Source organism: Sander lucioperca, chromosome 1 (assembly GCF_008315115.2).
Source record: "Sander lucioperca isolate FBNREF2018 chromosome 1, SLUC_FBN_1.2, whole genome shotgun sequence".
NCBI classification, from domain to species: domain Eukaryota; kingdom Metazoa; phylum Chordata; class Actinopteri; order Perciformes; family Percidae; genus Sander; species Sander lucioperca.
Window position 1 is genome coordinate 8,367,441 of NC_050173.1, and position 26,633 is coordinate 8,394,073.

Consider the following 26,633-nt stretch of genomic DNA (forward strand, 5'->3'; position numbering starts at 1 on the left):
GTGATCAGGTGTAATCAAATTGAATCTGAATCGGATACGGCACATGCCAGTATTAAGTGGTATACCAGTAGACTACAGTATGTATGAATACACCTGTGCAGGTGAGGTTGCTTTCCGCGAAACAGTGCACACTATTGGTGCACGCACCGCAACCGCAAATCGCCGCATATGATGCTCTTTGTCCCAGAAGCCCATTGTATACAGCGGAGGAAACCCTGTGGCGTTATTATGTGCTGTGAGCAGCCATCTTGGATAGACTGATCATACTTGAGCCAGGATAACCTGCATTCCTCTTCTAAACAGCTCAAGAACACAAAGCTCAAAAGACTTTCTGGTAAGGACAGAGAAGAGGAGATACTTGAACACACTCATACATACATACATATATACATACACAATGTCTGATAAACGTAGAAACACTGGTATTTAAATTATGAAACGGTTTAACATTTTAGCTAGCCTGTGTTTTCCAGGAGTCAGCTAATTGGCAAGCTAACAGATGGCTAATACTAGGTTGTTTTTATCGTTAGCTCCCAGGAATGGGATATACTAGCTACATATTAAACTGCTAGAAAATACAATTAGGGGAGACATTACTTACTCGGCGATGGCTTAATATTGGTTGACAAGCTAGCTAACTAAGCAACGTATTTACCATAATCCAACCCTAGCAGCTAACTGGCAAACTAGCATGCTAAAGCTATAGCTAACTGTCGTTAGTTTGGTGTATGGTGGCTTTTGTGAAATGATATAGAAGCCAAGTTAATTTTCTGTCTATTAGATGACATGGACTTGATTGTTTGTGTGCCGATAGAGGCAACCGGATTACGTATTGTGATTTATGCTATTTGTTGTCAAGATATAACGTTATCCATTGATGTCAGCAAGCAGGTAGCTAACCAGCTAACACAAACTGAGTCAAAACAGCTCATTTAGGGCCGTGATTGTTATCAGACACGATCACGTAGTTGGCTACTAACCAAGTAAATGTCATGTTTTATTTCCTCATTAGCTTAGTAACATTGCTGGCTTTTTATGTGCTAACTAGCAGGAGAGAATTAACCAAACCGTTGCTGTCACTATGCTGGTTGGTCCCTTTTTAATTCTGGTTTCTAGTATAGAAATTATATCGTGATCAGCTGTTGTGCACCGTTGCACATAAGGTCCTCCTCTTTTAAGAATCAGTATCAGTTTTAATGGCCAAGTAAGTGTAAACACACACAGGGAATTTGACTCTGGCTTTATGTTGCTCTCAAAGTACATACATACACAGAAATACGGCTAAAACAAGGACAACAAAGCTGAACAAGGTAAACAAACATTTAACTACAGTTCTGTATGTATGTTTACGTGTGTGTGTGTGTGTGTGTGTGTGTGTGTGTGTCAAACAGAGACACACACACACACACACACACACACACGTAAACAAACTTTTTGGCTTTACTTTTCAAAACAACAGCTGTTTTTAAAAACCGAAGTTAGCAACGAAGTAGAAACGTCTATGTCTTAGTTTTGCAAATTTGGATAGCACTGCCTTTGTCTAACAAAGTGCTGCATCATTTCTGTTTCTTGTGCCAATGCACTCTGTGTATTAGCAGTTTTTTTTTTTATTGATTTTCTTTTACATGTAAAACATCACTAATTTGATTTGTATGCATTGTGAAAGTGTGCTCTTGTCTCCCCTTGCTATAGGTAGTGGTGATCTCATATTGTTTTTAGAGCTTGAAAGGAGTCACACGATTTGAATAGTGCGCCTGCACATCATGGATGCACTGTGACTATATGTGTGTCATGATTTCCTGATAGCCCAGATTTGAGTCGTGCATCCTCCCCTCTATGGGAAGTGGCTGAGAGGAGGAAAGGCAGGGACACCGTTTCTCTGGAGAAAGATTTGTGTGTTGGAGTAACAGAAGTGCTGAGGCTGCAGTCTGGTCACATGGTCTTGACTCGCCTTCTCCTTAATGAATACTCATGGGGTTTATTTCTACGTAATGAGCACAAAAAGCTGAAAAAGGGAGGTTGGGTATCACAGCTGAATCACATTGTGTTTTTACATCTGTTTGGGAATACCTTTGGCTTTGTCTAAACATTTACCTTCGAGAGCTCTAAAAACCATCACACATGAGTCATGTGACAGGAGGCAGCCTAGAAAAAGGCCCATAAGTATTACACTGTAGGATTTAAAGCATAGCAATGGTGTATTGTGTGATTTGTTCATGGCCTCCGGTTCCCATTTGAAACCTGCTCCCTGCAGTTTCATTCACTTCCATCAGGCTGTAAGTCATGTTGTTAAAAAAAGTGACCAATTTACCCAAAATCAAAGTTAGCCATGCTTTAAAGTAGTAATAAGTTAGATACCTAGATAGTGTATGATGATCACATAGGAAGTCCATACAGGCTGCTTTTTTGCGTAAGTTAGCTAGTTGGTGTTAACCTAAGTTATTACTAAATGTCAGGTCAAGTTGCAGAGTTTATGGAGGACTGAGTGTGAGCCAAGTCTTTTCTGGGGCCACCAACAAAAACACAGTCACAGCCTGCTCTTATTCCTGCAAGTGGTTTACATAGTTTCAAATGATAATAGTTAGCAGCTTCTGCTGTTATAGAGAAGTCATATTTTTCAGGAAATTAGAAATACTGAAACATTGAGTTTTTGACACTTTGAGTTGCCTTATCAAATTGTGTTTTCTAATTTTTATATAATTTATCTCTGAACATAAGTATACTTTACTATTGATGTAATGTTTGATATGATTTTTTTCAGGCATAAGATTTTCAGTGCTCTTCTCAAAGTGTTGTAACTGGAGTCAGTATCAGTGTCAGTATGTGCCATCATACTCATCAGACTTGACCCAACAATAGGGCTGGGACGATTCGTCGACGTAATCAATTGCGTAAATGCGTCGACACAATTTGCGTCGACGCGTCACACGTAGAAATCTATAAATAACCTGCTGCCTCCAGCAACAGCACAAGTATGGATTCCTCGCAAGTTCAACAACACGTTGAGAAAAAGGCTCGCACACGGTAAAATACTCCCACACTTTAGAAGGTGTGGGAGTATTTTACTCTTAATGCCAACAACAACGTGGTAGTCTGTAGACTTTGTAAAATGCATCCCTGAGTCAGGATAACAGCAGCAAAACACCGTAAGTTCTGTTCACCTTTTTGTCCCTTTCCCTCCCAAGTAGAGTTTAGATTCTCTGCCCGAGCCTGAGCCCGAACTTGACCCATGGGCCGGGTCGGGGCCATATGTCCTGCCACTATGCTCGGGCCGGGCCCTTCAAGTATTTGTGTTTTTTTTTTAATCATTACTTTATTATTTATTATCATGCAACTAGCGAATTGGGTGGGGAGAAAGCTATGCCTCTCCAGCTTCTCCCGTAGCTCTGGGTATATGTCCTGCACTGACTTGAGTGTGAGTGTAAACTGTGCTAAAAATCGTGTCTCCCCCATCTGTAGCACTGTCTTCGATAATTGCGCAACCATGCCGGATTGTTTCAGATATCTCACAAGTCCTTTATAATGTCAGTTATAACGGCCCACGTATTAAAAAATAGTCGGGTTTAAATCGGGCTCGGGCTCATAATTCCAGTTAATGTGTCGGGCCGGGCTCGGACACAATGTGCACTGTAGACGTGTGCGATTATCAACAACATAGTGACATGGAATGCGTTCCCAGTAGTAGCCCAACGGTACGTCAGTCCGTTGATTCATTTTACTGCCCCGCTATATTTGACATTTATTGAAGAGGAATAACCCCTTGAGATGAACCATCTCATTTTCGAGGGGGTCCTAGAGTCCAGATACAGAAATTAACATTGACCTTACAGCGGCAGTCAAACAGAAGAAAGGAAAAAAAAACTATAACTTAACAATAAGCATAATCAAACGCTGTCAGTCGGCAGTGTTATTTTTTTTGCTTTACCATCATCATGAGTGACCCAGTCAATTACAGACTGTTATATTAGACACTCTGCATCTGCAACTTGCCTTATGTTGGATTTATTTGATACATCTGATTTCATATGGTGCTAAAATTGCACTTTTTTTACTGTAAGATTAAAGGGACAAGAGCGTATTCATTATTTTACCTACTACTGTTAAAAAAAGCAAATACAGGCTACTCTTTTTGCACTTGCTCTGTTTACTTTATTTTTGTATTCCCCCTGAAAGTGACTTTATTTTGTTGTTGATAGCCTACATCTGGCTTCAGGTTGCACTACAAATTCATTTTACTTGAACAGTGCAGTGTTAAACAATTTTAATAGGGACTTGAACCTTATTGAAATTTGTTTTGTGTAAATTATTAATAATTGAGCAATGGGAAAATAATCGCTAATTGAAAAATTAATCGTTAGATTAATTGAAAAATTAATCGTTAGATTTTTCCTACTGAACGTTTACACCCTCTGTCTCTTTTTTCACTTCTGTAAAGTCCTTTTCTCTTTACTCGATTGCTCTATTTCTGTTGCTTCTCTCTTAGATTCTCATATCACACCCATCCGCATTTCATCTGGTTGTGTCAGCATTAATCTGGTCATTAAACTTCAGATGCAGAAGTATGAGCATAACACCAGCTCAAGGCTCTGATGTGGCACAGTGATTTCAATTTCCAGAAACGGTTTCACTTAGCTGCAGATCGGAGAAAAACACTGGTTTAAGGCAGACTGTTTGCCAGGGGCATAGGAACCACCAGGCTGCTGAAAGATTATGCTCCTGATTGTTAAGCCTGAATTATTTACTTCTCTACAGCAGTTACACTGTTCGGCAGCACCTTGATACAGAAGTACGAAGCAGCCTTTATTCAGCACACATACAACATGGCCTGATGTCAGGAGATGGCATTGCAAATTGAATTTTATGGTGAAATTGTTCATGAGAGAAACCGCCTGTTTTCTAAAGCAGTTTCATTGATATCATACATAACTGGATCATTTATTTATAAACAAATCTGCATGTTCAAAAAGAGCATCTCACCTTGGCTGTTCAACCAGTGTATTTGAGTGCTTTTTTTGATATAGGCCTGGTAGTGATCCTATTGTGTGATAAATCGTAAGGCTTTTCCCTGCCTGCTTTGTCTGTGTGCTGTAAATGGAGTTTGAACAATGAAGCATTACTGGGTATCAGATAGGTGTCAGGGCTATTTTTAGCCTAGCTTTGAGCATATGATGCTGGAGGTGTGCATGTAGTGCTGATTGATTGATTGATTGATTGATTGATTGATTGATTGATTTTATTTGACCCTTTTGTTTTAAGATACTGTACGATACAGCTTTGCACCATACATTAAAAAAACAAAAACAAAGTCAGGATAATAAAGCCCTGGGGCTTATTTTCATTGTGAGAGCAAGTGGCAGCAGATCAAGCATCAATCATGACATCCATACATATATTAAATAGATCCATCAAGACAATACAGTAATACAAAAAACATACTAAGATTGGCATCTGAGCCATTTTTTCAGTGCCTGCTTAAAACCTCCTAAACTTCTGACCATCACGGTTTCCTTGTAGACAGACTGTGCACTGCCATCAAATATAGCCAGTGTCACTGTGTTGCTCCGTCATTATGAGAAGAGACATGGGTTGCTTGTTGCTGTGGAAAAGTGGCTTACTGACCGCTAAGGAGCTTTCTTTACCCCTACATAGAGCTTAGATCGGCCCAAAAAATCAAGCCCGAACCTGCCCGAGCACGTTGCGTCCGAGACCGGCCCGGCCCGACACATTAACTGTAATTATGAGCCCGAGCCCGATTTAAACCCGACACTCTTTTAATAAGTGGGCCGTTATAACTGACGTTCAAAACTACAATAAAGAGTTGTTTGAACTGCAGAAATCTGTTATTATATAGAATAATGCAACAAGGACGAAGCCTGTAAACTGCGCTGTTTGTTTATTCAGAATGGAACGGATTGCAAATGGATCTGAATGAAGAAACGTAAAAAAAAGAAACAATGATGAACAACATATTGTTGTCACTGCCCACGACTTGTTTAAACTGCTTCCATACCTCCGACTTTCCTCCACACTTGCTCAAAGGTAATTCTCCTGTTTTTCTTTTTTTCTTTACATCTTCAAGCTCCATGTTGCACTTAAGATACACAATACAGCACAGCAGGCCCGGTGTGATGCGTGCGAGAGGAGGAGACTCCGCGCATGAAGTGCTGCATTTTGTAACTGCAGCCTAAATTTTGTACACATTTGTTACTTTTATATAGCTTATATATACATATTTATAATAGTTCTGATTATGGCATAGCTTTCTCCCCACCCAATTAGGCTAAATAGGTAATGGATAAAAAAAAAAAAATGCTTTAAGGGTCCGGCCCGGCCGAGGATAGTGGCGGAAGTAACGGCCCGAGCCCGACCCGAGGTCGGGTCGGATTCGGGCTTGGGCCGAGAATCTAAACTCTACCCCTACATGCTACAAATGATCCATCAACTCACTTGTCTACATGCCTACATTAGGTTATTGTAACTATGAATATGGCTAATGGTTGTTTGTGAGCTGCTGAAGTGCAGATAGAGCAGACCAATGCATTATATCACATTTAAGTTTTTATTTATACTTAATTGTTTTGGTCAGTAGGTTGTTAAATACAATTAAAAAAACCCAAACATGACTGCCATGTAGGCCTAATTAAGATGTAGTATGATGGACATTATGTGCAATATTATAACACTCTTCTTATACCTTTAGTGGCTGCTGAGGTTTCTTTTTTTTTAGTCAGGCAGAGCTCTATTTTTGTTGGGAATACGTTAATCACCTAGGCCCTGTGAAATATCCACAATAGGCAACACACTTGATTTAAGTTTCTCACAAGCCAAGTGAACATTCGTGCAGCATGTGAAAGGTTGCCTGTGCTTTGAGCTCTGAAATATTTGTAATGTGAAGCATGCTAACTTCAGCTTTAAGGAAAGCTCAAACAATGTGGCACAGCATCAGCTGAGTGACTTTGTACTAGTTTGAGGTGTTTATACTTCCCAATGTTAAAACAAGTAAAGTTGGGTAAATTATGTACTAAATGTGAGTTTTGTTAACCTCTGTGGTAGTAATATAAGTAATGGGCTATAAAGGGGCAATGAATCATTAAGGATTAGTAAGCAGTTTGTCATTGGTCACCAGACTGTTGCAGTTGTTTCTGCATTTATTTATGCAAGCAGAAATATGTATGAAATGTGTGGGAAGGGCAGTCATCGCACCTCTTAGTTGGCCAGCCAAATGAAAAAGTATTAGTGTTCAGTTTCATTTTTGGTTACTTGTACAGTCTCTGCTGTCGCATCATTGGAATTTAATAGGAAGTAAATTACCTCCATGATCAGAGATGTGTTTTATGGTTTTAATCATTAGTCATCATAAGTCATTCTTGCTGATATAGATGAGTTTATTTGCACTCAGACATGCTAAAATGTTTTATTTTTTTTAGCCTCTCTTTTAGTATTGTATGTTTTTTTTTGTCACTTGTAGCCATTGTTTGTAAGATAAAAGAATTAACTTGTACTTTTAAAAAAACATTGCAATCTACATTAGGAAAACAGAAAATTGCCTAAACGTCCCCTTCTTTTCTCTCTTTCAGAGCCACAATGACCACTGCACCGTACAACTACTCCTACATTTTCAAGTACATCATTATCGGTAAGTGAGCAATGCTCTTCAGCGAGCCATGTTGAAGAGCTTGTGGGAAAAGTTCACAGTGCATTGATATATCCCACTTCCAAAAGGACCATAGAATGATCACACTTGAATCTATATTTTGTGTACTGTACACCACCACATACACTGAGTGGATTCAGAATGTCTCATTATGTCTATTATAGTCTCTTTTTTGTTTGATCTTTAATATAGCACCTGATTTCAAAAGAAAGTTCTGCATGGCTGCATTTATCTGCTGAGAGACAGTAATACTGGAAAAAAGGCAGATATCTCACTAAACCTGTCAAATGCATTAGTCCACTCTTAGTCTACTCAGATATTCTGTAGTCAATTACTTACTATGGCTTATTATATCATTTTATAACCAATCACTAATACATAAATGCCTTACATAAATGCATTACCCTGTGCTGCTAATAAATGACCAGTTCAGCATATACTGCACATGTCTAAATGCCTTTTCCCCATTAGAATTATGTTCCACTTTTGTGAGGGCTTGAAGTGAACATATTGCTGCTTTTACGTGGACATACATTTGCAGACATATGCATAAACAAACCCCCACAGCTCTGGGCTATTTACCCTCCTCTGTGAAACCTAAAACGGCCTGCATCACAGCTAACAGTCAGCTTGGATCTTAAAGGGGGGTGTGAATGAGTCTATAAGAGCAGCCTGTGGCTTGCTACTTTTTGCTTATACCTTTTACTTTCACGGTTTGGTTTTAAAAAGGACATTTTTTTCAGGCCTTGTGATCCTGCTTGTTGCAGTTGCACACCATTTTCTAAGCTTCTTTTGATTGTTCTAGCAGAGGAAATGCGTCAACCTTGGTGCTGCTTGGTATTTGTATCAAAATTACCGATGAATGTTTTTCAGCATTTTTCTTGCGTGAGTGTTCCCCAAAAGCATCAGTAGTTATTCCCAGAATATTGGCACACTTTTGATATCAAGTTATTCAGTCAACATTTTGATTTGGGATTTTGTTTGCTTGCAGCATTGTTTTCTTATTTGGGCTGCAAATGAAGGACTCAGGAGCCACAAATGATTACACTAACAGGATAAAGAATAAACGTACCATAAGTGTCAAAATGGTTCTAAACATGTATTGTCAAACTCAGAAGGGCAATGCACATTATATCCAAGTCTTTCTCTGGCTCTTATCACTCCACATTAAATTTTTAGTATAGTCGCTGACTGTCTTAAGCTTGATTTATGGTTCTGTGGAGGATCCACGCAGAGCTTTCGCCGTAGCCTACGTAAGTGTCCTTGTGCGTTGGTGTGTTCGTCGAGCCGGCATGCGAGTGTGTGGGGAGTGGGTGATAGAGCGAGTGAGAAAGTGAGAGAGTGACGGCGATTAGCTTCAGAGCGAGTGCCGACTCTAGAGGTATAGTGAGAGAAACAAAGTGTCTCCCCTGTGCTTTTCTGACTAAAGTGGGAAATCTTTAGCAGGAAAAGTTAACCCTCTCCTTAATTTCATGTTGTTTATGGAGGAGAACCAGGAGATGAGTAGGGGGAAATGCAACGCTACCGAGCGACGTGCGTTGCCGCTACGTGCGTTGCCGCTACGTGCGTCGCCGCTACGTGCGTCGCCACTACGTGTAGTTACTTTTTTCGAGAGGTGCACATCAGGCTACGGCGTAGGGTCTGGCGTAGGTTTGTGTCTCCACATACCTACGTACGTAGCAACGGTGTAGATTTTACGCAGATGTTTTAGAGGGGCTGCTATATCATGCATGGGGGCAACACTGCAGGCTTGAATAGAGAATTGGTGTTATTCTGTTATTTCCTTGGTTGACCTGATCTGTCTCTCTCCCTCTCTCTCTCTCCACAGGGGACATGGGGGTAGGGAAGTCATGTTTGCTTCACCAGTTCACAGAAAAGAAATGTAAGTGCTGCCCTGATTTTGACTCCTTTTTCATGTGTGCTTGTGCCTCAGCATATGTAAGGTTGCCAGGTTCAACTTGAGTGCCTACATGGCTTTAGATTTCTTTATACGCCAGCGGAAGTCAGTGGCATACAAGTCGAGTGTGAGCTCAACAGTGAGAGACTCTTCTGTGTGCGAGTCAGCTGCAGCCTCCCATTCCCATTCAGCCCCGTTTTGTTAAGTGCTACTATTATCGAGCCAGATGCGGTGTTCCTCATTCACTCGCATCGCCACCATCACATCCTGCATACACATGCACACACTGGAAGGATTTAGAAAAGGTTTTCAGTGTCATTTAAAAAGAAATTTGCCGCTTTCTCGGTGTGATACTTTCAATTTACAACTGTGAGTATGATGACTAAAGACTGTCATAAATGATTGATGCACCTGCTGCTGGCTAACAATGGAGGTCTGTATTCATTGTAAGCAACATCAACCTGATGAAGGAAGAAATCCCTTGAACACACTTCCCGTCCCACTAACTCTACGTTTTTCTCAGTTTAAAATTTAAATTGGATAAAACATTGCTAATTCTCTCAAAAAATGGTAACAACACTAAAATCATTTAAATTGAAACATACCTAATTCATACAGCATCAGCAACACAAGGAATGCATGACCATTAAAGGTATAAAATGGCATCAGTAAAACAAGTTGACCCAAAGAATCAAATTGAATTCACAGTAACCTCACTTCTCCTCTCCCTAGTCATGGCGGATTGCCCCCATACGATTGGTGTGGAGTTTGGTACAAGGATAATTGAGGTGAGCGGCCAGAAGATCAAGCTGCAGATTTGGGACACAGCGGGACAAGAGCGCTTCAGGGCCGTCACCCGCTCCTACTACCGCGGAGCTGCAGGGGCGCTCATGGTCTACGACATCACCAGGTACAGGATGCTTGTTATGTGTTCATGTATGTAGGAGATACAGTTACTACATGGTCTCAACTCTACACCAAAGCTTTAGAGGAAGGTTAATGGAAGCAAAAGCATCTGATAAGTGCACAGTTCTCCCCTCCAGACTTCCTCCCGAACAAACACAAACAAGTTGTTTTACTGCTTGTGTCAGACCCTCTTGCCCAAACTGTTAGATGGTATCAGGGGTTTTGCCAAATAAACACAGTTTCACGTGGAATGTCTGTCCACACCCCACCCAACTCCAGTAAGGGCCCCAGAAACAGCATTTAACTTGAAAATCTAATACGAGTTGTTTACATCACTGTTAAAGGTGCAGTAGGTAAGACTTATAAAACTAACTTTCTCTCATATTTGCTGAAACTGACCCTATGTTCGTATAGAACTACATGAAGCAGGTAATTAAAAAAAAAAAAAAAAAAAAAAAAAAAAAGAAATCCGGCTCCTCTGGCACCACCTACAGCCTGTAGCAAAAATCCACCGCTCCCTGTTCAGATGCACCAATCAGGGCCAGGGTGGGGGGGGGTGTCTAACTGCGTGTCAATCACTGCTCAGGCACACGCATTCATTCTCCCTTGTGGGGGGAGGGGCTTAGGAGACCGTTTGGGCTTTAGCAGAAAGGGGGGGAGGGTCTGAGAAGTTGTCAATGTTCAAATTGACAACTTCCTGGATCTTCACAATCCTACCTACAGCACCTTTTTAATGTGGCCAGTCTCAGCTTCTGCTGGGCTAATTGACAAAAATGGGATGCAATGAAAGGGTGTGGCTTAAATAACCAGTTATTATTCCCTGTAGTTCATGAATGTTGCACATGGTCCAGTCTGGTTTAGGGCGTACAGTGTCTCAATGCAAGAAACTCCAGACATTTCTGTGTCTGCCATAGCTTGCTGAAAAAACACTTGACCAGACTTCAAAGTGACTTAAGCCAGTTTGGTAGAACTCCTTTGTACTTTGGGAAGAGTCTCTCTGTAACTTTGACTCATTGACGTTGTTGTCATTAGCATCAAACCTGTAATGTTGAGGAAATGGTCATTTATTGGACATTTTTAGATTAGGTTGTTACAAATGACAGAAATTACCAGGCAATGGAGATATTTACTGTTGCAGTATGTCAGTTACAGACGGAAGCTGCTGGGTTGAACAGAAGTTTTCACCTGAGAGAAACTAAACAAATATTAATTTTGAATACATCTATAACCCCTAAATTCTTCACTGATGTTCTCCTGCTCTCATTGTTGCACCATCCTGATGTAGCAGCTGCAGGTTCTTTCCTGATCTCTCCTCAGAGATGGCAACATTAGGTCTTTGCCCATCGTCATAGTAACCCCTGTCCCTTTTGTTGATGTCATGCAGGCGAAGCACGTACAACCACCTCAGCAGCTGGCTGACTGATGCCAGAAACCTCACCAACCCTAATACTGTAAGTACACAGATAAACATCTTTTCATTTTGCATATCGGAATTTTTCTGTTTGTGTCTCCTGCGTCTCTTAAACTACACCCACTGCTTTCTATATATTTTTCTTTTACTGTGTAGTTACTGTATTGTATTTCCTCCTGTGTCATCCCTCTTATGTCTTTTAAATATACCTCTGTTGTCACTTCGCTGCTTCAATGCCTTTCTTCCCACTGTGTCATTTCCCCATTTCTACCCTGAGCCTGTTGGAAGCCACAGAGCCATCCATTTCATAAATTGAATTTCTTGGTAAATATGATTAGCTCTAAAACACACTGCTCTCATTTACTGAGTGTAAATGAGAGCAGTGTGTTCCTTCAGAGAAGAGTGTTTCTGTAATATGCCACATCCACTTCAGGTTTTAAACATCAAGTGGAACATGTTTTCCTGGTGTATATACACAACAGAGATGTTTATTTACATCAAGCTATTTTCATACGCATGAAAATAGTTTTACTTAGCTAGTTTCTCTGGATAAATATGAACACAAGGTTATTATGAATATTATTTGAATGATTAGTTTGTGTTGTGGTTTGTCTTTGTATTACCTCTTTACAATAACAGAGTAGTAGAAAAAAAAAATCAACAGAAGCCTAATTAACCTACTGTAAGCTGTTTTTCACTGAAGTATGTTGTATTGGCCATGCGGTGGCAGTGTTGTAGTCTAGTCATGACTGTGTTCCTGCTTCAAGGGAGTTTAGTTGGCTGCTGTTGTCTAAGATAGGGACCCATAATGAACACATTATATGATAATTTGACTGATCCTATTTGTCATCTAATTGGAAACAAGAGTTGTGTAAGACTTCTTGTAATTTTTCAAGATCTGCTAAATGTCAGCTCTCACTTTTCACACTAACAGCCAAGAATTCAAAAAGATTTAATTTGAACATTTTTATGTTAATATCAGTATCAAATCAGCAGTGCTTAGATTTGTGCCTATGGCCATCTTTTATGCAGCGGCAATAGAGCACTCTTCTCATTCCAAATACGTTTGGAACTCTACTGCTGTAGCACAGTGAGGATCATTGTGAGAAGTTCTGAAATAAAACAGAAAAAAACATGAATGGTTTACGCTCAACATGCAGCAGTAGGAGTCTTAGGAGAGTCTGTCACTTCTACATCAGGGAAGCTCATTACATTACATCAGTACATTACAGGTCTAATTACATCAGTCTCTTGTGCTCATGCGGGGGCATCAGTTCCTCAGTGTATGTCTCAATCGATCACTTAACAGACAAATCAACAGCATAACAACTGCTTTAGGGACAGTCTTCCTATTCTGCCTTTGGCTTTCTTAGCGCTTGGAGACTTGGAAAGCAAATGTCTCCCTGAGGGGCCATAGTGTCTAGAGGATTGTCTCTGTATTCTCAGGTGATCATTCTCATCGGAAACAAAGCAGACTTAGAGGCCCAGAGGGACGTCACATATGAGGAAGCCAAGCAGTTTGCTGAGGAGAATGGTGAGACACACACACACACACACACACACACACATATTTTAGGAAGACAGAAAAGAGGGTTTTAGGTGGAAGAAATGGTTTCCTTTTACATTTCTCTTCAACTCTTTAAGGTATGAACTAATCAGATTCAAACTCATTCTGCAAAGGCCGATGACCGATGCATCCTCAATTTCAACAAAAGAAATCCCAGGATGCCAACAAAATGTCCAAATATTTAGAATTAAAATTAGCTTCTGTATTCTTTTCAGAATGTTTGTTTATATAAGCTCGTATAGTTGATTTCAAGAGACAAAAGTGAAGATTAATATCCTTTTCTATTTACATTGCTTGGACAGAAACAAGGAGAAGGTGACTTGAGGAAAGCAGAGATATTAATTGAAAGAGGGGGCGAATGAGAACTTAAGTATATCAAGTATTTGAGGTATGTGAGCTTGTAACAATGTTTTTTTCATCGCATCTGTTTTATGTTCCACAGGTCTGTTGTTTCTGGAAGCCAGTGCAAAAACGTAAGTCTGCACAACTTCAGCCATGTCAGTGACTGCAGAACATGAAATATCCCTTTGCTTACATTCTTAAAACTCCCAATTGCCTCCTTTCTCACATTTGTGTTTATGCTCTTGTGTTCAGAGGTGAAAATGTTGAGGACGCCTTCCTGGAAGCTGCTAAGAAGATCTACCAGAACATCCAAGATGGCAGCCTGGACCTGAACGCCGCTGAGTCGGGCGTCCAGCACAAGCCCTCGGCCCCCCAGGGCGGCCGGCTAACCAGCGAACCACAGCCCCAGAGGGAAGGCTGCGGATGCTAATGACCAAGCAAACCCCCTTTATCCTCCCTTCCTCTCTCTCTTCGTCTGTCCTGCCCACCCTCCTTTAGCCATCTCCCCTCCATCCATCCCGCCACATCTGTACGTCCATCCACCCTCCTCCCTCACTGCACTAGGAGCTGCATGAGAGCAGGGCTGCGGAGGGAAGAAACGGGAGGTGGGGGGGGATACAGACTTGGGCTAGACTGAGCTGGGCTGTGTGGACTACATCTCTCCCCTCCTCCTCTTCTCTGCCTGTCTCACTCCTCCTCTCTAATCTGTCAGTGTGTTGTCGTCCCATAACTCTTAAGCTCCCCTCTGCTCCTCTTGCACCATTCAGTCTAGTTCTCCCCGTCATAGTATCGTAGACGCCACCGCACATTACACGGGTTACTGACACTTTAGATAGATGTAACGTTCATATGATAATGATACACCGAGACTGTTTTTTATGTTTGGTTTTATAGCTATATATGACATGTAAACACTGCATTAAGTTTCATCCACCACCACTGATCAGTTCTGTATGAATCTGATCTAAATTATACTCTCAAACTCCTGACATCTCTCCTGCATGGTTTACCAATCCAGCATTTTATCGAGACTTGCGGGTGTGATATCTCACACCTTAATTTGTGTGGAATTAGACAGTGAAGGCAACGAAGCAGTGTATCATGCAGCCACACAGGTAGAGGTGTGTGTGTGTGTGTGTGTGTGTGTGTGTGTGTGTGTGTGTGTGTGTGTGTGTGTGTGTGTGTGTGTGTGTGTGTGTGTGTGTGTGTGTGTGTGTGTGTGTGTGTGTGTGTGTGTGTGTGTGTGTGTGTGTGTGTGTGTGTGTGTGTGTGTGTGTGTGTGTGTGTGTGTGTGTGTGTGTGTGTGTGTGTGTGTGTGTGTGTGTGTGGGGCAGGATTCAAACCTGCTTGCGGCATTTATTTTGTTTCTGCTGCTCGGCAACACTGATGTTCTCAGGAGAGAGAAAGAGGGAAGACATTTTAGAAAACCAGTAATTGCCCACTAATTCCTTGAAGTTAATTCCTCGGTCTCTCCTCTGAGATATCGCAGGAAGGAATATTGGGTGTTTTCCAGCTTGTGTGTGTTTGTGAGTGTCTGTGTGTTAAGAAGTTTGATGGGAGTTTCATTTAACTAAAAGAAACATGGCTTTTCTGTTTTTGATAGATTCATTCACATCGGTTTCTTTGCACCAGCTCTCCCTCTCCTCACCCGTCCGACCCCAAAACTCTCCCCCAGGTCATATCAACAGATTCTGTCATTACCAGCATTTTCTTTCTTTGTTTGTTGCCTTATTATAATTAATGTTATTACTTTTTAATCTTTGTGTTGCTGCACTTGCTCTTCACACTGTTTGGACTCAGGTCGAGTCAATAGTCTTTAATCTAAAAGTCTTTTAGATTGATGATTGCATTTTACTGGAGAATAACAAAAATGCAAGTGGCTCACATGTTTAAAATATCTCTAAAGTATCAGCAGCACGGTCTTAAAACCGTCAACCCTCCCTTATTTCAAGTGCTGCACTGAAAAGCTGATCTGTTCATCTGCCTTGTATAATACATCACCAAGAGCATGCCCCTCCCCCCCCTCAAAAACAGTGAAATTGTCAAAATCCAATTTTTTTTTTTTCAAAAGTACAATTTTTCTGTACCAGAGTGATTCCCTGATTGGACAGCTGTATATATTGCTTCTAAACTATCGGTGATGACCTCGCTACTTGGGATTTAGATATTGATTTGCTGGCTCTGCCAAGATCTGTACAGTTGATGTGCTAGTGGGTTGCCTGTAATTCATGCTTGGGAAATTCTGTAACATAGTTTCTATTAATAAATGTATGTAAAGGACAGACACCCCCCAACCACCCCATCTGCACACTACTGAACCTGTTGATTGGTTGAGGGGAGGTAGTGGATTGACATTATGTGCAAACTAGTATTTATGTCTGCAAACTCTGATTCCTCTCATTTCTGTATGGAGTGGAGAATGGGGCACTTTTATGTTTGTTTTCTTTTTCCACCCCATCATTGCTCCTCCACCTGGGAGGGGCCTGCATCGCTGTCTTAACTTTTGGGGAGTGGGGATTGGTTTGTTATTGTGGGAAGTTGGTGGGCTGGGTCTTCCTTTTTCCTGTGACCACTTCCTGCTTTTGTCTGTCCACAAGTACAAAAAAAGTACATATGTATAAATTTTTAAGGAGCTGTGCTAACATTTCAATGCGTTCTTGAGTGTATGATTTTAAAATGTTGACATTTTGATTTTAATGACAAAATACTCTAGACAGAAAAAATAAATTATACATAACCTGTTGCTGTGTGTCTGTTTTGTGATCTGTTATTGCTTTTACAGAAACAGGCTTTAATAAACAAACGGATTGCATATTAATTACTGTTAATGAAGAAAAAGATCACGTGTGTAGAAAAAGCACGTGACTCAGTAATGTATTTCAAGTAGCACAACTGCTTTGTATTTTATTGCAACAAAAATTGCACCAAGGCTAGAGAGAGAGAAACAGGAAAAAGAAAACATATTTACAAAGGAAAGCAAAGTTTTTCTACAAAATGTGTGAGGAAGCTTTGACTGAGTAGTGGTATGGTTGGTAAAGGAGCAGAATAAAAAAAATAAGCCAACACTGACAGTACCGTGTTGAAGTCAAGGCAGCTTGCAGTTGACATGTCAGGCATCGCAGTCAGACCGGGCACATGGGGTGAGACGACTTCAGCACGAATACTGAAAATGTCCAAGGTTTACTGACAAGCATAAAGGAACGTATGATGTTACAGTGGAATATCGTGGGTTTTTTTAGTCTAATATTCAGCTTCTCACTTATTCATTATTTTGTAAGACAGCAAATGAGAGATCCATTAACATTTCAGTCCAGTGTTTCCCCCAGGATATCTTTCTTTTTCTGCTGGGGTGGAAAGGCCTCTGAAACAGCATTTAGACCATAGGACATCAACCCTCCATCAAATTAACTCTCTCAGGCAGAGAGTCCCTTCAGTGGTCAGAGAAACACTGTTTCAGTCTGTGATCCCTCTTTACAGATCAAACAGCATGCTGCTGCAAGGCCGAGCTGCTACTGATGGCTTTTGTGACTGGCATGAAAAGAAAGTTGAATCAGTTTTATAAAAATAAAAAAATGAAAAGGTCCAGTCTAAGAACAACATAATAACAGATCCACTAAGTAGCAGATCGTGCACCCTGGTCCCTCTCCAGTATAGACTGGAGACAAAGGTTTTTGGTATGGCAATCACAAGCTTAAATCAAACAAATTCACACAGCTATTCCTTAACCACTTGGCCACATTTCTGCACTTGTAAAGTGTACAGCACTGCCAAAAGTGTTTAAGGCACTATTTGTTACCGAAGTGTGCAGTGAAGCAAAAAATGTGAAGGCCAGAAGCTCATTCTGCCTCATTTGCTTGCTCCCATTATTATTTTATGGCACATAGTCGCAAATATGGCAAAAAGCATTCATACAGACCAAACACTGACACATTTTCATCACTCAACACACAACCAATCACTGATGAAATGGTACAAAGCAATGCAATACGTTGGGATGTGTTGGAGGCATCAGGTTATAAACACTGTGATTCCAGAAGCTCCCTAATCCTTACACGTGAAAATGGAAAAATGAGATCAGTTGTTTAAGTGTTAGAAGGAATCCTAGAACAAGATGAGGTTAAGTGTTTTGTTTTTGCTCATTGTCATCGACATCGATGAAAAATCAAACACTAACAGTGATGGAAACGAGTATCACGGGCCTCTTTTGTACTAGTGTCATCGATAAAGGGGAAAACAACCAGAATAGATAAGACATGATCATTTCATAAATGATTGGTGAAAAGTCATGTTGATAAAGAATTGGTCTCTTGCCTCTCATGAAGGCCAAAAGACACCGTTTAGTCATGGTTAGGGCTTTTCAATATTGCAAATTCTGTCAGACGACGTCTACAGAGAGATTCCTTTGATTCCATCCACAATAACCACAGGCTTAAGTGTTTCAGAATGTGCTGTAGTCTGAGACCTACACTCTGTTGCTGCTCAACCGCAGGCTTTACCCTCAGATCTCCGGCACAAGCTCGGCATGGGCCGCAGTACGTGCGCATGCTCAGATAAAAGGGTTTGGTAAGATACAGTTGATATCAGTTTTACATCTTGGTAGTTTAGGATTTTATGGCGCTACCTCTGAACAATGTCACCAATCTCTTTGACAGAGGACAGCAGCTTGCTGAAGTCCTGCTGTGCGTTGGCGCCCCCTGTGGCGGTGGGGCAGATTTGCAGCTCACGCAGACTGTTCTCAAGTTTGTTGATGGCCTCGCGGAAGGCAAACTTGTTCCTCATCTGCTGTATGGAGTCGACGTAGCTCACGCAGTACTTTGACAGGTTCTTGCCGGCCTCGAGCACAGCACTGTGGCTACCCGTCTGCTCCGAGTTGCGACAAATGGCTGCGCGGAGCAGCTCGGTGCCTTCCAGCACCATCTCGCGCGTCACGGCCGAGTTGGGGGTACGCTCGGCAGCCTGGCGGGGTGCAGTCTTGCGGAGGGAGCGGCGGGTGTTCACTAGGGGGATGAAGGCAGTGGGTGAGCTCAGATCGCCGGGGGAGGTGAGGGAGGAAGAGAAGCCTCCTAGGCTCTGGCTGGAGAGGGAGGCGCTCACTGAGGTGGAGGTCTTTAACGGTTGAGGTTTGGAGGTGGAGCCCAGAGGCAGCTTCTTGGAGCCCTCAATGAGGGGGGAACGGGCTTGGTCACTGGCAGTGGTTGTATGGTGAGGGTCTGAGAGAGAGGGGAGGCCCTTAGCTTTAATGTCTGAGGTGGTGGGGAGTTCTTGAGTGGGGCTGCGGGAAATCTTGCCCGTCTTGGCATTGGTGGGTGGCGGAGGTGGGGCTGGCTTGGGTTTCTGTAACTTTCCTCGTTCCCTGACGGATGAAGAGTCCACACTGTGCTTGTGTCTGCGGGCCCTGCACTCATCTCCAGCTGCCCCTAAAGCAGGGAACACATTGGGCTTGAGAAGCTCAGCGTGGAGAGCGCTGGTCTTGGAGTTCTCCAATCCCGGCAACCCTGGTCTCCTGACCACCTTAGGTGTTAATGCCTGAGGGCTGGAACCAGGACTGGCATCAGTCTCTTTGCCTAAGAAAGGAGAGGAACCATCCGATGAGGTGTTCAGACGTGGCGGTGGAGTCAGGGTGCCCATTCGACGGTTGTTTTCCCCTTTCTGCTCACTGGTTCTCTTGCGTGGAAGAGCTGGCTTGCTCCCGATGGTGCCTGAGTCAAAGTGGCGCTGGCCGAGGTCTCGCGGTAGTGTGACAGACTTCCATTCAGTGCCATCTGAGCCGGTGTGCATGCTAGAGGACCGGAGAAAACGCTTCGAGTTAGACATGGATTCCTCCTCACTGGGCGGTGTTGTAGCTGCTTTTCCTCCAGGGCCAGGCACTGCAGGAGCTCCCTTCTTCCTAGGAAACAAAGGTCCTGGGTAGGTAGGAGCCCCGTTGGGGATGCCTCCTGCCCCATTATTGTTACCCAGGAACTTTGCAGAGTCGAGGCCATGTGTGATGTCATTAATGGCCAATGATGCACCGTTGTTGAAGCCGTCGCTGTCTCGAGGATCTGGAGTCACGCCCCTCCTGTCAGGGTGGAAGTCCATATCTTTGAAAGAGGAGCTGCGTTTGGGCGGAGCTGGTGCATTCTTTTTCTTTTTCTTTATGAGACTGAGAAAGCCACTGCCACGGGTCTTGTCTTTGGGAATCAAGCGGTCATCCTCATTGAGGTTACTGTCCAGGAGGGGGCGCTCTTTCCTGGGGAGCATGGGTGACGACACAGCTACCTCCAGCTCCACTGGGTCTGAGGTAGAGCCCAAAAGAACCAGGAAATCATCATTGATATGGAAGAATACTTTCACGAATTATCGTACTAACAATCTTGAAAAAAAATATGTATTATTTTACAACAAGTTGTAGCAACAAGGGCAGGAGGCGCACTAGGTGTAAATGTGTCTCACCTGGACTATCTCCATCCCGGTTGTCCATGTTTTTGCGGAGAGTTCTGGTTTTGGTGGGCAGCTCTGGAGCCTGCTGGACGGGGCCTAATGTCGCCTTCTTCCCTTTCTTGCCCAGCTCCTTTTCCACCTCTAACAGTAAAGATACAGTCAAGAATTAACCATCTTATCCCATCTTAATAACTATGACAGAAGAACCATTACAAGAGGGTAACTGTGGATATTAGAAAATAACACCCACAAGTAAAAGGTGCTTTGGATTTTAAAAAAAACAGCACTGACCATCAGATATGCTGGACTCCTGGAACATGGTCTCAAAGGCTTGGTGGGTTTCAGCAAAAGATGGACGTTCTGAGGGGTTCCACCTCCAACCTGACAGGAAGACAACAACAACAAAAAAAAAAGTAATTAAAAAGTCCTTCCAATAGAATAACCATATTGTGGATGGATGAGTTTTGCTACTCACAGTCCCTCATGAGCTCGTAGACCTTCTCGGGGCAGCCCTCTGGTCGGTCCATACGGTAGTCCTTCTCCAGCAGCTCGTACACTTGGGACAGGTCGATGCCGGGGTAGGGAGACATGCCGTAGGTGGCGATCTCCCACAGCAGCACACCGAATGCTGGAGATGTAGGCACAAGACAGCTAGTTGTGCTATCATACAACAATCAACAACAGAAACATGTCAAGAGCTAAATGACTGGAATGTAAAGTCATGGCTGGGAATATGTGAAACGTGTAAAATTGCTTCCCCTTGTTGAATAGGAACCTGAAAGAAATGAGCTATTCAAGCAAGAACATCAGGAATCCATTTTAGCATTCAGCGATGAGATCAAACTTACCCCAGACATCAGACTTAATAGAGAATTTGTTGTAGGCCAGACTCTCTGGAGCAGTCCACTTGATAGGGAACTTGGCCCCAGCGTGAGCTGTGTAAGTGTCTCCAGTCATTAGCCTGCTCAGGCCGAAGTCTGCAACCTTTACCAGGTGGTTCTCCCCGACCAGACAGTTGCGGGCAGCTAAGTCCCTGCAGGAGACAAAGAGGTGAAATGATGAACAGGAGGTTGTGGTGGAATCCTGACTTTCTAAAAACAGAAACAAACAGTAAACTAGTCCAAAAATACCCACGCTGATTTGAACACATTAGCCATTAGTAAGAAGAAGAAGAAAAAAAAAAAGACAAAAACAAAGAAAGAGTAAGACAAAAATAATGTCTTGTAAAAACAAGACAAATTTTCTACAGATGTTTTTTGTTGAGCAGAGGCAAAAGCTGAGTCTTGTCAGGTTAAAAAATTTAAATGCAGTTTCGCAAATATGAAAGACATAAATCATTTCCTTGCTTCTAACAAGGACCTAGTTAAACGTGCCAGAACAAACGAGCTATGTAACAACATGAACTTGTCTGTGATACAAGTCTCAGGAATGGGGAAAAAAGAGAAAAGAACTAAGAAAAGGACAAAGAAGATGTTTTCTTTAGTATTTATGCAGCTCTGACTGAGTCAACACTACTGAAGATAGGTAATCCGGCTGCCTGACAAACTTTTGATAACTGAAATCAATTTACTCATAATCAATACTGTACGATCTCTTCGATTAAATTTAGACTTGAACAAGGAAAAGTAAGATCTTTACACCCACCTGTGTATAAAGTTTTTTTTCTCCAGGTACTCCATGGCAGAGGAGATCTGTGTGGCCATGTGCAGCAGCACCACTGCATTGACCTCCTCTCTGTTGCACTCCCTCAGGTAGTCGAGCAGGTTACCATGGGTCATGAACTCTGTGATGATGTAGAACGGCGGCTCGCGTGTGCACACACCTACCAAGGAAAGGAGTTTGCAAAACAAAAAACGCATCAATATTCACTTAACATGTGTGTTTGTATTTACTTTCATTAGCTTGCAATGCAGAAAAGAAAATCTTGAAAATATACAGCTGCATTGGACTATAAACTATTTAACCTGCAAACATGATTTAGTACATCTGCAAAAGACCCTGGTCAGTAGTAGCCTGGAAATCCAGACCCAAATCCGAAAGATTAAGGGTCTGGCATTGAGTAATGAAAATGGCCCAACTCGAGTTGCGGCACCAAGCATGCATTTGAAAATCTCACTGCATGCAATTGGATAACACTACAACCAATCACAACAATACACGGGGTGACGTATCCAGAGCCCCATATATGCTTAGCTACCAGCGGAGCTAACTGGTAGATTAAACTGGCGTCATCTATTTAGCTCGCCTCTGGCCCGCCTATATCAGATACACAGATGTGATTGGTGCAGCTCGGCTACAAGGGCATAGTTAATGAGCATCATTACTCAATGCCAGAGTGACTCGCTGAGCAAATTCAAACTGTGCTCTCGCGAGAACTCTGGATTTCCAGGGTAGGTCAGTAGTTCATCTGAGCCAAAAGAAATCCTCTACTTAAACGCAGAGGTTAAACGATACACTAAGTTAACATACCTAACAGTTGTACCAGGTTGGGGTGTTTGATCTCTTTCATAACAGCGGCCTCCTTGAGAAACTCCTCCACCTCCATCGTATCCTCCTGGACACAGTTATTGGGGAAAAAGTGAGCGCAAGCATAGGCTGGTTACAGTTGCATCCATACAACACCAGATGGTAGCATTATTCAGCCAGATTTATAGCTGATACCGTGTTACTATAGTAGGTGTTAAAATGTTTCCACTTGACTAGATGAATACTGACATATGCCCTTTCCTCTTTGTCAACGTCCATTTACCTTTAGTGTCTTGACAGCCACGGTGAGGTTGTACTTCTTCCAAACACCCTCGTACACTTCCCCGTACTGGCCCCCTCCCAGCTTGTGCTTCATGGTAATGTCAGTGCGCTCCATCTCCCACTTATCGTAGTTGGGAGAAACTCCGTAGATGGTGGGCTTGTTGCGCTTCGGTGCCGGGTAGTGCAGCGTGGTGATGAGGCCGTCGGCCACCGTGGAATGGTGGTGCACCAGTTCCGCCAGCGTGTTGAAACGGCTTTCCGACGACACGTACAGCTGGAGGAGAAAGAGATTCTACAATTGAGTAGATGCACATGAGAGGTCAGTTCAGTTTAGGATATCGACAGAATTCTTTTAGCAACTAACTTGTGATAACACTAATTCCTAAACCAAATATCTGCAATAGTTTGGGATTTTTGATTACTACAAAGGTCAATTATTAAAAAGGTCAAAATTATTTTATTTTCAAAATTTTAAATTCTGTACTTAAGACAGGTCAAAGGACTGTCAAAACATTGCAACACAGCTGTTAAGATATTAATAAACAGATGTTGCCAAATGGTTTTCATTACATGACTATTTGTGTAATAATGCATTAAATTGGTAGTGCTAACACATCATTCAAGTGATATCAGGGAAATGTATAAGACCAGATATAACTGGCAAAGTGCCAGTAATACAGCATGAAATCATCTACCAAGTCTTGACAAAACCACACTAAAACATTATCTTCATAAAGAACGGTCTCAAAACTCACAAGGCACTAGTCAGGAAGCTGGTAGAGGGAAGGATATTGGTCAGGGCTCAGTGGACACAGTCTTTTCCATTGTCCAAGTCTTACATAACCCTAAAAATGACTCTCTACAATCTACACTGCATTTCTTTACTTGTGAACAGAAAAGTTGTAGTGAAAAGACCTTTGAAATCTAAAAGAGGATTTCATGTTCGGTTGGCCGCTCTCGTGGCTTAAACTTTGACCATTTACTAAATTAAGGGGGGAAATATAACATAAAAACCTTAGGTATTCAGAGCAGTATTAACCACAGAGTCAGTGTGAAACAAAGCTGCAGCTCAGGGGAGTGCTGAGGTAATCTGAAATTATTGGAGAAGTCTATCATACCAGACTCTTGAGTTGTAGCTCAGTGGGAGGATGGAAAACAATGAGACGGGGAAATCTTGTGTGTGTGTGTGTGTGTGTGTGTGTGTGTGTGTGTGTGTGTGTGTGTGTGTGTGTGTGTGTGTGTGTGTGTGTGCGTGCATACTTGGCTGCATCTGTCTGTGCTAATGCATGTCTTAGCATGGGCGTCAGTGTCTGGCTGGCCTTGTGTCTGCTGGCCATTATGAGCGGCACAGTGGTGGTTATAGGCATTCTTGTCATGGCTTGCGTTCCTCAATCTAGCTCACCTCGCTGCATCACAGACAGGAGGGTGACGCAGCCAAAAGCGGCTTCTCGATTGACATTGCAATTTGGGGGAATCCCATAGAGGAAATTCAGCCATACATAGAAATAAGGCCTACATTTATCTTCCATGACCATCAGGATGTGGTACCCTGCACCTCATTTAAAGCTCTCCCTATCCATGTGCTCCAGATACGCTGCGTTCTTTGCCCAAACGGAGTTCTTCACATTTATGATTTCAAGTAATCTATTATCCAAAACCTCATACCTTTTCTTTTTTAGCATTTCCCACCTTTATTATTAAGCAGACAGAAGACATTCTTGGTGTGTGTATATACGGTATGTGTTCGCTAGCTGATGCCTACCTTGCCGTCAGACGCAGTGTTAATCCTGTAATGGTAGACTCTCCCCTCGTACCGCAGAGAAATGGACCTCTGGCCGGGGCTGCTCTCACTCTCGCGGACCAGAAAGCTTCCGTTGATGCCCGAGCTGAGCAGGTACTCTGCAGCGTTGCGCGACACGGGGCCATGGTACCAGCTGTGCTTCTCCAGGCTGTTGACAGGGGTGATGTAGTTGGAAGGCACCCAACCCTGGCCATTCTTGGTCTGTGCCTCGCACCACTCGCCGTTGTGGTTGTAACCGAGCACACGCAGCTTCTCTCCTAGTCAACGTGTGAGATTAAACATGTTTAAATTATCCAGGAAGTACCTCATTGGCAGCACATCCATACACAAATAGTATCTTTAATGGTTACAGCTCTTTCTTGTGATCTCAGAAAGAGTATTTCCAGGAGTGTGATTGTTGTGCATCTTCCATATTCTTTGCATTAAGAACAGGCTATTGTGGCAGGACACTGCACTTGAAATGAACTCTGCATGTATCTGAAGTCATGTTTCCTCAGATCAGAATCTCTGGCAGGGGCTTTCTTTTCAACCAATCATTTGGTGACCGTGACTAAAGAAATCCACTACTTTACGTTGGTTTAAAATGGATAGAACAAAAAAACTAACTTTAAATTACACATTTAGTGGCCGGGTTGGCTCAGTGGGTAGAGCAGGCGCACATATCCTGAGGTTAATGCCTCTTTACGCAGAGGTCCAGGGTTCGAATCCGACCTGTGACGATTTCCTGCATGTCTTTCCCCTCTCTCTCCCCCCTTTCTCACCTAGCTGTATAGCTAAATTAAAGGCGGAAAAGCCCAAAAAAATAATCTTTAAAAAAGATTTACACATTTAAATCCTACAGATGGCCAAGTTTTGTTGACCAATATACAAGTAAAAACAAACCTTTTTTGTGCAGCGGCTCATATTAAAATTAACTTGAAAGCATTGCTTTACATGATATTTTCTTGTTTATTCCGGTGCATATGTTCTCTCCTTCCTTCCTCTGTTTGTCTGTGTGATCCATCTGTGGTATTGTTTTGTAGTCGGTTTAGAAGAAGAAAAAAAAAAAAAAACATGAGTGAGGCCATCGACAGGAAGTGAGAGTCAGACGGGGATGAAGACAGAGAAGGAAGGAGACGGGAAGTAAATAAGCAGATCCCCAAGATGCATAACCTTATTGAGACTTTTTTTAGTGACTTTGAATGTCATTACAGTAGTGACAGTTAGGTTAGTCAAAAATATAAAACATATTTGTGATTACAACCATACCAGTAACACACAATATCAAAATGATGTGAATCATTCCTAGTTGAACACAAACTACTCTACATAAACTTATGAGAAAGAATAGCCTTATTTTTCTCTTTTACTTACCTTTAGTTATGCTGAGTGTGTTGTCACCACTGGCTACAAAATCATAGAGTGCAACAAACAGGTTGGGGTCATTCTCACTGGGTCCAGCCAAAAGGTTCTCTTTGGAGTTCCAGCGGCCCGCTTCTGTCAGACCCTGACTCTCAAAGTCTGGTCTCTGGAGAGCTTCTGAAAAAACAAAAGAGAACACATGCAGTTCACTAAAATGTGAGGTAAAAACATCAAACAATGCATTGCCGATGGGAGACTGAGGGAGATCCGTTTGGTATGCAGCAACATTGTGAGGCAGTTTTCCCCATACGGCTTCACACATGTAGGATGATACAGCAACAAAGTCAACTGTTGCCTCTCCATGTGTCATTTAAAGCCTTCTACATCCCCTTCAACTGGGCCTTGCTCCAACAAGCAGGTCCTCAGCTGTGATCCCAAAGTGGGATTAGAGTAATAAACCTGATCATGTGTGACCCACTGTGTCCCCGCTGTCTCTATAACTTTTCATTTCCTGGATTAACCCTGCTTAGTTTTCATTGTCGTGAA

General features: G+C 42.4%; 2 protein-coding genes across 5 annotated transcripts in view; one reads left to right on the plus strand and one right to left on the minus strand.

The window, feature by feature from the left end:
• Positions 1 to 65: 65 nt before the first annotated feature.
• On the plus strand, positions 66 to 14,891 carry rab14l (RAB14, member RAS oncogene family, like). Its single transcript, XM_031278129.2, has 8 exons — positions 66 to 334; positions 7,578 to 7,636; positions 9,483 to 9,536; positions 10,284 to 10,461; positions 11,842 to 11,908; positions 13,315 to 13,402; positions 13,878 to 13,908; positions 14,030 to 14,891. Exons 2-8 carry the CDS (start codon positions 7,585 to 7,587, stop codon positions 14,205 to 14,207), a joined length of 648 nt encoding a protein of 215 aa, XP_031133989.1. The 5' UTR covers positions 66 to 334; positions 7,578 to 7,584; the 3' UTR covers positions 14,208 to 14,891.
• Positions 14,892 to 16,650: 1,759 nt separating this feature from the next.
• abl1 (c-abl oncogene 1, non-receptor tyrosine kinase) overlaps positions 16,651 to 26,633 on the minus strand; it is a 37,828-nt gene continuing 27,845 nt past the window's right edge. For 2 of the 4 annotated variants that reach the window (XM_031278125.2, XM_031278127.2), the window contains 10 exons: positions 26,100 to 26,264; positions 24,708 to 25,003; positions 22,947 to 23,219; positions 22,667 to 22,751; positions 21,842 to 22,019; positions 21,046 to 21,230; positions 20,673 to 20,825; positions 20,489 to 20,578; positions 20,210 to 20,338; positions 16,651 to 20,052 (listed from right to left, as the gene is read on the minus strand). In XM_031278125.2, coding sequence (XP_031133985.1) covers positions 18,395 to 20,052; positions 20,210 to 20,338; positions 20,489 to 20,578; positions 20,673 to 20,825; positions 21,046 to 21,230; positions 21,842 to 22,019; positions 22,667 to 22,751; positions 22,947 to 23,219; positions 24,708 to 25,003; positions 26,100 to 26,264 — 3,212 coding nt within the window. In that variant the 3' untranslated portion in view covers positions 16,651 to 18,394. Of the gene's footprint in view, positions 20,053 to 20,209; positions 20,339 to 20,488; positions 20,579 to 20,672; positions 20,826 to 21,045; positions 21,231 to 21,841; positions 22,020 to 22,666; positions 22,752 to 22,946; positions 23,238 to 24,707; positions 25,004 to 26,099; positions 26,265 to 26,633 lie in introns of all 4 variants that reach the window. The other 2 variants (XM_031278124.2, XM_031278126.2) reach the window with 1 other exon arrangement.

Excerpts from the sequence above, each read along its gene's own strand:
- rab14l (XM_031278129.2), top strand. The coding sequence starts at position 7,585 with ATGACCACTGCACCGTACAACTACTCCTACATTTTCAAGTACATCATT. Across the intron at positions 7,637-9,482 it reads TTTCAAGTACATCATTATCG|GGGACATGGGGGTAGGGAAG; the intron begins GTAAGTGAGCAA and ends CTCTCTCCACAG. Across the intron at positions 13,909-14,029 it reads CTGGAAGCCAGTGCAAAAAC|AGGTGAAAATGTTGAGGACG; the intron begins GTAAGTCTGCAC and ends TCTTGTGTTCAG.